This window comes from Dendropsophus ebraccatus, chromosome 11, assembly GCF_027789765.1.
Source record: "Dendropsophus ebraccatus isolate aDenEbr1 chromosome 11, aDenEbr1.pat, whole genome shotgun sequence".
In the NCBI taxonomy this organism is placed as follows: domain Eukaryota; kingdom Metazoa; phylum Chordata; class Amphibia; order Anura; family Hylidae; genus Dendropsophus; species Dendropsophus ebraccatus.
The window spans coordinates 64,309,151-64,320,842 of NC_091464.1; the positions used below are offsets into that span (position 1 = coordinate 64,309,151).

The 11,692-nt window shown below is 41.2% G+C and overlaps 2 protein-coding genes across 2 annotated transcripts in view; one reads left to right on the forward strand and one right to left on the reverse strand.

Annotated features, from left to right (window-relative positions):
• URB1 (URB1 ribosome biogenesis homolog) overlaps window positions 1-5,340 on the forward strand; it is a 62,005-nt gene extending 56,665 nt beyond the window's left edge. Inside the window, exons 38-39 of the mRNA XM_069945791.1 lie at window positions 3,035-3,655; window positions 4,063-5,340. Of these exons, the coding sequence (XP_069801892.1) occupies window positions 3,035-3,655; window positions 4,063-4,283 (842 nt within the window). The 3' untranslated portion in view covers window positions 4,284-5,340. The remainder of the gene's footprint in view (window positions 1-3,034; window positions 3,656-4,062) is intronic.
• On the reverse strand, window positions 1,209-11,337 carry MRAP (melanocortin 2 receptor accessory protein). The gene is made up of 4 exons (XM_069945789.1): window positions 11,086-11,337; window positions 9,323-9,422; window positions 6,104-6,219; window positions 1,209-3,208 (listed from the first exon to the last, which is right to left on the reverse strand). The coding sequence occupies exons 1-3, from the start codon at window positions 11,189-11,191 to the stop codon at window positions 6,129-6,131; spliced, it is 297 nt and encodes a 98-aa protein (XP_069801890.1). The 5' UTR covers window positions 11,192-11,337; the 3' UTR covers window positions 1,209-3,208; window positions 6,104-6,128.
• Window positions 11,338-11,692: the final 355 nt, after the last annotated feature.

Genomic DNA, 11,692 nt, shown 5'->3' on the forward strand with positions numbered 1-11,692 from the left:
CATCTACAGTGTATAGAGCGGGCTCAGGACTTGAGCCCACTGTATACACTCTGCCTTTTATCAGTAGCTGATGATCGCAGCTCTTACCAAGCACGGTTGGCTTTGTCAGATATTTAGCCATTTAAATGCTTACAGCAACGTTTAAATGGCCTGTAAAGGCCTATATTGGTGGTCCACTGGGGGCGATTGGCTTCCTGCAATTGTTAAACAGAAAGCCCCAGGCCTCTGCTAGGCCACCTTGGCTGCCGTGGCTCTAGGATCGCTACAGGCTGCCTTCAGCGAGTGAAGATAACCTCCATCAATGCAGTACCTATGTTCTGCATTGATCTCTATGGGCAGTCCCTAAGGGGACTACGAATAAGTATGGGTCAGAGTAGAGCAGTAAGGAAACAGGGTCAGAGTAGAGCAGTTTGAAACACATTTAGGTTTAAAAAGTTTTTATTTTTTAAAATACTAAAAGTTATACAGTGTAGTCTTGGATTACGAGCATAATTCGTTCTTGTAATCTAAATCACTCTTAAACCAAAGCAAAAATTACCATAAGAAATCATAGAAATGCAGACAATTGCTTCCACACCCCAAAAATAATGATTTATTATTCTGAATAACATGTAAAACAGATGAAACAAAGATTGAGAAACATATAGAATTTATTCCTCTAGACCGCAAGAAGTTCCAACCTTTACATATAACAATTTTAATTGATAAAGAAATGCAATAGTATAAAATAAAAATATATAAATAAAATGAGTGCAAATCTTGGTTTTAAAACATCATGTACATCATATATAAATCGTAAAAGATAGCCGTGGAAGTACGGAATTGGAAAAAATGATAGTTGAAAAGTCAATGTAATACCGCTGGGTACTGGCCAATGAGCATTAGTTCAATGTGTTATTAGAAGTGTTATTTCAGACCTCAGATCATTTTGATTTTTAGGTCACAGTTAATATTGGACTGATAGTCCTTCTAGTGTAAGTGCCAGTACCCAGCGGTATTACATTGACTTTTTTAATTATCATTTTTTCCAATTCCGTACTTCCACGGCTATCTTTTACGATTTATATATGATGTACATGATGTTTTAAAACCAAGATTTGCACTCATTTTATTTATATATTTTTATTATATACTCTGATGTTATCATTATTTATATTGCTATTGCATTTCTTTATTAATTAAAATTGTTATATGTAAAGGTTGGGACTTCTTGCGGTCTAGAGGACTAAATTCTATATGTTTTCCTACTGTTTATTTTTGGCCCATCTCTAGGTAAGGGCTTCTTTAGTTATACCTCGACCCATTTAGTTACCGAGACTGTGAGCTGCACCTATACATTTCTTTCTCCAAAGATTGAGAAACAGCAGAATATGTGATATTATAAGTTACTGTACAGTAATGGAGAGGATGGGAAACATAAGGGTGGACAGAGACTACAGGGAGCATGAAGGAATGAGCAGGACAGATGTGGGTACATACTGTACATGCAGCACTCTGTGCCCGGGGAAAGAGGGGTTACAGCTATGGAGAGATTACCTCCACAGTCCTGTCCCCTGATGCAAGCCCCAGCCTGAAGTAGATCTGCTATGATTTGGAAGGTGAGGGAGACTTCCTGGGTCAGAGTACAGGGCTGTAGACCCCACTATGCCGACCATGCCCCTCCCCTGCTCGCGCTCCCACCCAATACAGGGAGCTCTTAAACCAAAGCAATGCTCTTACACAAAGTCACAATTTTGAAAAACTCTGAGCTCTTAAACCAAAACGCTCTTAAACCAAGGTAGCCCTGTATAAGTCTTTGAAATTGTACTGACTTAAGGAAAATGATAACATGCCAATTTTACCATATGGGCCTGTCCACTTAATTTTTTTTATTTGTGTAAATTAGAAAATTGTGTAATTTTCCATTAGACTGGGAATGATCTGATAGCGGCATAGGGCTGTGGGAGCGGCTATGACAGCCCGACCGTCACCAAGCAGATAAATGGATGTTTGAATGGTTTCTCAGAATAGGGAGATCCAAGGACTTCCATGTCGCAGTGCTCTTGAATTACATTCCCCTTTATTCTGTATCTTCCCTTCCATATCACTGGCTCATAATATATAATTAGCCTCTGACTGTTCCCGTGAATATGGAGGCCGCCTCTATTGTGCATGTAAGTAATTCATAGATAGGAGTGTAATGGATCCAGGACTCCGCTACACTCGCGGCATTGAATTTCCATGTAATTAGATGGGAGTACAATGGTTTCTGCAGCAGAGGGCTCTATGACCTAAGACTGCAGCGTTTACCACTTACAAAATGTTATGTGGGATGAGAAGTGCAAAAAGGAAAAAAAAAAACCTTACTGAGTACAAGAAACTGAATGTATGCTACAGGACGTGGGTGAATGAACGGCTAAATATAGAGCACTTCTATTTACAGCCGATCAATCAGAGATTTGTCGCCTTGTCAGTTCTTACACTTCATTGAATTTCAGATTTTCTTAACGGAGTCAAAAAAACTTGTCTGCTGTCTTCTTAAAACAGCATATCCTATCCACAAAGGTATAGAGGGCTGTACTACAATACCACAAACAACCTGTGCACAGCCATATTTTTTTTATTTTATTTTCATTCAGAACTATGGCATAAAAGCTGATGAAGCCTAACTTAAAGGGATTATCCAATCTGTTAAAATTGATTGGAAGCCAGCTCTACTTGTTAGGGGTCCATCTCTTGACACCCCTCCTGCTGATCAGCAGCTTCAAGGGACCAAACATTTAACAGCACATGTACCTGCAGTGCCATACTATTAGTAGAGGTGGTGCACGATACTGCATCTTATTTCCATTGAAATGAGGCAACACTGTAGTACCTTGCACTTCTGCTACTAAAAGTACAATAATGCAGGTATGAGCCATGTGCGTTAACATGTATGGGACACACAAGAATAACACACAAGATTTCTCACATCTTTGCTTAAGCATTAAGAATTGTTACCATTGCTATTAGCCAGCTATTATTCTAGCAAGTACATTGTGCCTCAATTTTGCAGGTTCCATCAAAGAGAAGTTTAGGCAGCCGGGCCCTCGGCATTTGAAGAAGAAACTTGGAGCTGAACTGGAGACAGATGTGCAAGACGTCCCAGATCTCGAGGAATCCAAAAACCACATGAAATCCATCTTGAGGCATTGGAGTCCTACGTTTATGAATGCTTCACCTCTGGCCACTGCAAGAAAAAATGATGAGAGCACAGATGAGATGGAGGAGGGGACCGCCACCGAGGACAGTGCAGCCATGGATGAGGACACTGCCAGTGATGATCTAGTGTGTGCCACCGCCTGCCTAGTCACCAGGTGGATAATGGGGGTGGAGGGAGAGCACACAGGAAGCTATCACGATCTATATGCTTCTCTGCACTGGCTAAAAACCTCTATCTTACCATATAGCCATATAGTACAAGAGCTGCTGAAGGACAGTGTGCTGCGGAGCATCCTATATAAACTCTTCTATAGAGTCTGGGATAGTTCTCAGTCCACACAAGAAATCTTGGATTTGTCCACCCGAGTTATGATGAACCTAATGGAGTGTCAGCGGCTCAGTAAGGACATTCCCCTTAATGTGATAAAGGAAGTGTGTGTCCAGCCTGGTGACATCGCCGATGAGATGCAGAAAGGTGGGTGCTCCATAGGTAGTTTACGTCTTATATTGGGCACTTGCAAGGTATTTGGTGTTGAATGAAGCACTGAACCCCAGAGAATAGGCATTATATATAACACTGAGCCCCGAAGGAAGTGGCCCCATGTATAACACTAAGCACCTAGCAAAAAGCACCATGTACAACACTGAGCTCCCAGGAAGAAGCACCATAATTAACACTGACCCCTCGGAAAGTAGCCCCATACAAAACACTGAACCCCTGGGAAGTGGCCCTATAAATAATACTGAGCACCCTGGTTGTAGCTTTGTATATAACACTGATCCTCTGGGAAGTACGGTAGCTTCATATGAAAAAAAATGATTTTATTCAGCAGAATCCCTGTTTAAGAACATCAAATAATAAAATGTGTTCTCTCATTCCAGCTGCCGGCAGTTTCTTGGCGTCCCTTTATATTGGTGATATCTGGCTCGGCTCCGACTCCCCAGTTACATTTCAGAACCATGTGAAGCTGGTCTGTGAAGCAGCGGACCAGGATGTATTGCATGCAAAAGAAAAAACACCTTCACGAAAAAAAAGGACTGAGGAGCAAGTGGCCATTGTGTCGTTGTGTAGAAGGCTCGCCACTGTGCTCCCCAAAAGTTAACATGTCTTTCAGTAGACTAGATTTCTGTGGGTGTAGCAGATATTCTGCACAGCGTCTGGTGGGGCAAAGCATAAAATATTTTGTACATTAAATTTTTATTAGTATTTTCAAAGTGCCTTCACTTTTTTTTTTTCTAATAAACCTGACATGGTAATCATCACTGCCACTGGGACCTTTTAAACACTAAAGTCATCCTGGATTGAACTTTTCTAGTTAATAATATATAAACCTGTGAATCTGCTTCTGTGTTTTTTGTTTTTTATTTTTTATTGAAGATCATTCATATACGAAGTCATTCCTGAAGCACTGGAGATGGGTCCGCCTGCCCCTATTGTGATGAAACTCCTCCCCTCTGTCACTTGGTTCTATTGATTCTAATGGAGCCGTGTCAAGGGGAGGGGGGTTTCATCACAGTGCTTCAGGCCGGGCCAGTGTTTGGTAACAGACCTGCACCATGCGGCGGTTCTAAAAAAGGACCACGGCACCAGCATCCCCACACCGGGGCCGGTCTGTTGATGTTAAAATCTTAAAGCAATGCACCTGATGGTACATTCACTTTTAATCTGGTATCAATTATTTCCTGGACTTCCTTCAGCAGCACAACAATTGGTTTAGTTTATATCCCCTGGAACAAGGCAGAAGATACATTAATTTGCAATTAGACTAATTGGGATGCTATAAATAGCCCAGAGAGACAGAGAGTTTTATTTCTTGTCATCTCCTTCAACCTTTTGTGAAGCACTGTCAGCTAGACACGTCTTGTACTACAGCCTTCTGCAAAGAAGTGCTACAAAGTGCTGCTGTCTAGTTGCACACATGTATGCTTACTGCTGTCAAAATCCCAATGTTGTGCTGCCGCAGGACATCCAGGAAGGGATAAAATGTACTAACCTGAAATTTTCTTTTCCTGGAGTCCGTAGGCAGCACAAGCTACCCACCCAATACAAAAATTATATTGCAACAAACAACTCAGTCTCTTTCTAGGCTATTTATGGTTTCCTAATTAGTCTAATTACTATCTCTTTGCTAATTAAAGTCTCTTCTGTCTTGCTCCAGGGGACAAAAACTTAACCCATTGTTGTGCTGCCTACAGACTCATTTCAGGTTAGTAATTGTTAGCCCTTTTTTACTATGATGCAATGTCAGGAGTATCAGCTCTACAAATCTCATGGTGGTTCTCTGCGATTTGACATAGAAAAGGTGCACATTTAAAAACTGGTGACTTTTTGATGTCTTCTCTTTTGCTAAAGTGGGTGGAGCTTGTCATCAAGGGTCTGTGGCCTGTCATGGGCAGCAGATTAGCGTAGATTTTAGAAGAGTGCACAGGGCAGTTGCAGGTTTATTGGGAGTTAATATTCCAAATGATCTTAGTAAATCTGCCCATACTGTTAAAAGGAAAGTATCATGGATACTGTATTCTGTTTCATGAATTAGATATGAAGTGAATTATCATCCCAAGTTAATGTACAGAATAAACTGTCAACATGTATTAGTAGTTTCAATGTTCTCCAGCACTGAACTCTGTACAATTCAGTGACAGCTTCTAGTGGACCAAAAAAGGGTTTTGATCATGTTTTTTCAGTGAGTGCAGAGATTCTGAACTGTAATAATAGGTATAGATAAAAGAGGTATCTGATAAGTATAGAGAAAGCTATCGTCCAATCACGGTCACCCCCACAAATCACAAGAATAGAAACTGCAGATGTTGGGAAACTACAATTGCCCGCATGCGCTGACACCGATGGGCTGTGTAATGTCACTCCTGCATGAATATACATGCCATAAGGAATACATTTTGTTCAGTATCTACCAGTACTTACATGTATGCAATGTATCGCCCCTAGTTTAGCTCGGGCATCGATGGTACTCTGGATTTTCTCCTGCACCTTCAAGGCTTCCATTAGTGTGGGCCAACTGGCTTCTTCTGGCTGTTAAACTGACCATAACATGTACATCAGAGTTATGGATGAGGAAAAAAGAGGAGTAAGACCTGTCTGTAACCTTCCCAAAGTCTTAAAGGAGACCTCTGATTCTTATATGTTCAAATATGCAGGAGTCTTATTTGTTTGGGCAGAGTATCGGGGGTCTCCAATATACATTTGGTTGGTGATAATCTCCGTATCGGCACATTGAGACAACTTTTACTTCTTGTTCGTGACCAATTTTACTTACATGGAGAAAAACCTAAAGTGGTTGTGCAGCAATCTGCTGATATGACAACATTGCGCAGCTTTTGGCCACTGCATGTGATGGTCATGCTACGCTATCCTCTTATCTCGGATGGTATAATGTACTTCAGAGACCGAGTGGAGAAAGAAAACCCCTAAAAGCTTTGTCCAGCCATAGAAAAATAGGACTTCTATCTACTTAAATCAATGCCACATCTGCCAACCAGTTATTCTTTGCACAGGAGCTGAGCTAAAACACCAGACACCAACAGTATCTGGAACAAAGGTACTAACACCACACCCCAACACGACAGGAGCACCAAGGGGCCAAACTTCAAAAGAATTAGCAAAATTGCTTTTTTTGTAATCCTTTTTAAGTGATAGAAATACCTCTAAGTCTAAAAGGTGAAAGTGTGACCATAAGGAAGAACAGACTGTAATCTCCAGTAGCAGTTATTAATATTAAAGTGTACACTACAATCTGCATGGCGGCCCGGCACCTGTGCCACTGATGTCTCTCCTAAAATAGTGCCAGGCTCTATCTATAATGTACTGTAATAAGCGCTAAATAAAGATTCTGGGTGAAATGTGAATATCCTGAACAGCCTGACAAATGCTTCTAATGTCATTTCCTTTTACTTATCACAAGCTGTTGAGTAGAATTATATTGAGCTGGAAAAGTGTTGAGGCCAAATAAAAAAATAAATTAATAAATAAAAATATTAATAGAAATGTAAGTCTATAAATGTAAAGATACCAGTCGAGATTTGAGTAACAAGCAGGTGATGGAACTTTATAGGACGGACCCTTTTCATCTCTGTAGTCGTCGGTTCTTAGAGTGTACCTGCTACTCAAATAAACTCATGACATGTCTAAGAGAGACATTTAGTGTAGTGTGGTGTAGGTTCCATCCTGTGCATGAGGCCTCGGTACCGTGGTTGGATGGTACGTACTATTTTCAAATGGTATGCCAAGAGCCTCATTCTTATTATGGAGAACTTTAGCAGTTTGGGGGGGGGGGGACTACTTTTAGCAATTTTCATATCTTTATTGGGTTTATGTCTTGCCATTAGTGGTGAGCTGTTGCATTTTATGTGTTTTTGTATGTCCTAGAGAGACGTCAAAAAAAGTTTTGATTGGTTGGGGTCAGTGCCTGGGGCCGTATTACAAAGCCCGATGACTAAGGGCCCTATTCCACTGGACGATTATCGTTCAGATTATCGTTAAATCGTTCGAATCTAAACGATAATCGTTCGGTTGAAATGCAGTTAACGATTAACGACCGAACGAGAAATCGTTGATCGCTTTATAAGACCTGGACCTATTTTTATCGTTGCTCGTTCGCAAATCGTTCGCGTTGAATAAGACATCGTTCGGTCGTTCGCAATAGATACGAATGCAATAGCGAATAAATAGCGAAGAAAAAACGATCGCAATTACGATCATAAGTAACGATTATCGTTCAATGGAAATGAGTGAACGTTTTCAGGTCTTTCGCAATAGTGGTCGTTTGCGATCGTTAATCGTTAATGATATGCAAACGATAATCGTCCAGTGGAATAGGGCCCTAAGTGAGTGACAATCTGCCAGACTGGCGCTCGCTTGCTGAGCCTATTACTCTATAATCATGCAGCAAGGGCTGTTCTCCTAGCTTCTGCCTGCAACTGCCGCTGGAACTTCAGAGCCGGTCACTATAGTGACAGCCTGCACAGCCAATCACTGGCCAGGACAGAAAAGCGCCATAGCTTGTCACTTCAGAGACTGGCTCAGAAGTTCCAGCTGTGGTTGCAGAGAGCAGGCAGAATTTTGTATGGTAGAGAGGTAGGAGAAAACTAGTTTTGTGTGTACTTTCCCCAGCTATGTCTAGTGATTGGCTGAAGTTAGAAGGCTCAGACCTCGACTGATCAAAACTATTATAATCTCTCAATGACATATCAAAAGTTTCTTGTTTTCTGTTGACCGTGCCATTTAAAGGAAAGAAGTCAACAATGTTACACCCCCTAGGTACTTAAAGAGTGAGTTCACACACAACAAATTATTACATGGGGAAATGTGCAGCTGATGACAAAACAATCAGATCGGCCAATGAGCAAGTATTTGGCCGTTCCCCAGCTGCTCGCTAGCCTGTGTGGCCGATAATCGCCCTAGGCAATAGGCCCTTACAAGTTATAGAAACTTATTACCACTGACTGCCTTAAAGTGGACACAAAGCAAAATAAAAAAATGCCCCTTTAATTAGGCCCCACCTCTTTCTAACACATCAGTAAGAGTCCAGATTATGCTGATTTTCCTGCAGCATCCTCTATAGGTAAAACACAGTACTACAAACTACATTCTACTAATTCTGAAACATGGTTGTCAATATAACATATCGATGTATATATAATATAGCTGGGTCCTATAAAGCAGATGTGACTTGTTAGCTGTTCTCCACTCTTGCCCATAGAAAAGTGTCCTAAGCTGGGGATATCCCTCTATGATGTCCATGTACCAGATCAAATGGGCAGGGGTTGTCTGGATGAAACAACCCTTACAGAGGGGGCTTCCCACTTCATAAGGTGATGGTGTATTAACAGGATCTGCCATCACTGTGATCCATTGAGATCCAACCTCTGGGAGACCCCCCAATCATGAGGCCTTATTCACTTAAAGGGGTTTCTGCCAAAAAGAGTGCCACTCTTATCTTCAGTTTGTGTGCGATATTACAGCTCAGTTTCATTGAAGTGAATGGAGCGGAGTTGTACTACTCCATAGAACAATGGAAATATCATATTTGTGAATGTACCCCATGAATATGCAGCTGTCTCCGTTCCTATTTGGAGAACTGTGTTGAATTCAGCGCGGTTATGTCTGTACAATGAATCCACTTACTTGGCTCCGGGGGAGTCTGTCCTGGACATGTACAGTAAAATCAGGAACAGAAACACTGAAAAGGCAGCAAGGCCGATCCATACAGCAATAACAATCGAATCTGCACATACAAGAAAACGCACAATTCAGTTATAGTTACATAACGCCGGCCGGCTGGATTCTATTAGAAGACGGCGTCTATTGTGAAAAATTCCAGAACGTTCCCTTTGTGTGGATGACAGCCAGCGTTCAGCCTGATATGTAGGAATGCAAAGTGTAAGGCAAGAGCCTGCTAACAGGTTACTGTGCTGCACATAGGGATGGGGAGAATAGGCAAACCGTGTGGAGATGAAGCATCCTATATCCAGATACGGCTTACAGTATTTTATCATATATATGCCAAATTTGAATAATTTTCAGTATGTGTGAGCGTCCTTAACTCAGAATGCCCAATGGATATAGTTAGACTGGACCTAAATAGGTCTCGGCCATTCGTGTTGTGAGCAAAGAGGATTGAGTGTACAGCCTTGTTCACACAGTGCAGTATATATATATATATATATATATATATATATATATATATATATATATATATATATATAAAATTTAAGAGGTACTCCAGAGAAAAAACTTTCTCAGATTAACTGGTTTGTAGGTCATTCAGTACTTATAAGCTACTGTATGTCCTGTAGGAAGTGGTGTGTTCTTTCCAGGTGCTCTCTGCTGACCAGAGCAGAAGAGTTTTTATGGGGATTTGCTACTTGACATGGACCAAGGTGGCAGCAGAGAGCACCTGGAAAGAATGCACCACTTCCTGCAGGACATACAGCACCTAGTAAGTACTGGAAGACTTGAGATTTTTTTTTTTTTTTTTAATGGAAGTCATGTACAAATCTCCAACACTTTCTGACACATGTTGATTAAACAAAAAAAAAATACCCCTTTAACTAGGCTGATTGGTGGTTGTTGCTACTAAATGTGGGCTGAGTGGCACTTATGGCAAAAGTTTAGTTTATTGTAGCTCAAGCTTTGCTATGTATTCTTTGTAGTGGTCCAGGTCATGAGTACAGATAGGGAATGCTGTTACAGGAGCTGCTGGATTGTGGGCAATACACATCTAGGTCCAACATACACCCTCTTTATATACAGTACAACAATCCTTTAACTACATTCCTCATGAATTGCTTTCGATGGTGGCATCCAAAGTGCAAGTTCTTAAAAGGATTTCATGAGCTTCCAAAATGGGTTCTTTTTCCCCTAATAAACTTCACCACTCATTGGATGTGGCTGTTATTGCAGCTCGGCTTACTCAGTAACTACCATAGAATTGAATGGAGAGAGCAGAGCACATACAGTCTCCTCTCCATTCATTTTTATGGGAAGCCATTTCATGATGTTAAACATACAAATGCCCTGTGCACTGGAAACACACAAGGGAATTGATGGCTCCAGAATTACCCTTATGTCTATGCCCTATAAAGGGATTGTACAGGGTAAGACAAACATGGCACAGTGCCACCCCTCTATGCAGGATGGGTTTGGTATTGTAACTGAGCCCCATTCACATTAATGGAGTTGCAATACACAAGACATAACCCATAGACAGGTCAGTATTTTTTATAATGCCATATTTCTCAGATCCTGGACATTCCCTTTAATACACCACTATGCTAATATACAGAAGGCAGATCTAAGGTATAACATTGTCATTTTTTAATAATTTTTGCCAAATAACCAACTCGACTCTGCCTCATCTGTGTACATTATTGGCGCTTTATACTCACATTTGTTGGCCTTCAGTTCACTTTCATCAAACGTAATGGGTTCCAGGTAATCGTAGTAAAATTCATAAACCGTTTCATTAGCCGTGTCCCCTGTGCCGCCATCCATCACTGCATTGTATCTATAGGGGCGACCACACACGCACAGTATCTATGTCTTGGTCTGGGGTGGTGGATGAGGCTGGGATTGTCCTTCCTCTTTGTTATCCCTATAAGAACTGTGTATTTCTGTAACTTCACAACACAGTGTTGAGTTGCTCTTGAGCGGTTATTTGCTTTTGCCCGCTCCCTGCCCCCATCCCCTCCTTCTGCCAACTGATAAAAATCTTAGGCAAACACACAGGGAATGGGTCAATGTTATAGAGGAAATCAGAGAGTACACAGCGAACTCTATCATGTGAATGGGAATATGCTAATGTAGAAGGGTTTCCATGCTGAAGATGAAGGATGTGGGCTGTAGATATTTTAATCCTCAATATGACAGATCGTCTGTGGTTTAAATAGGATCATTAATGCAGAAGGGACAGGAATATGTTATGACAACAATATGGGTACAGTATCTGTATTCATGACAATCTGTTACCAGGTTCTCCACAGAGCTGATCTCTGG

Excerpts from the sequence above, each read along its gene's own strand:
- MRAP (XM_069945789.1), bottom strand. The coding sequence starts at position 11,191 with ATGGATGGCGGCACAGGGGACACGGCTAATGAAACGGTTTATGAATTT. Across the intron at positions 9,423-11,085 it reads TGAACTGAAGGCCAACAAAT|ATTCGATTGTTATTGCTGTA; the intron begins GTGAGTATAAAG and ends TTGTATGTGCAG. Across the intron at positions 6,220-9,322 it reads ACAGACTCCCCCGGAGCCAA|TTTAACAGCCAGAAGAAGCC; the intron begins GTAAGTGGATTC and ends TGTTATGGTCAG.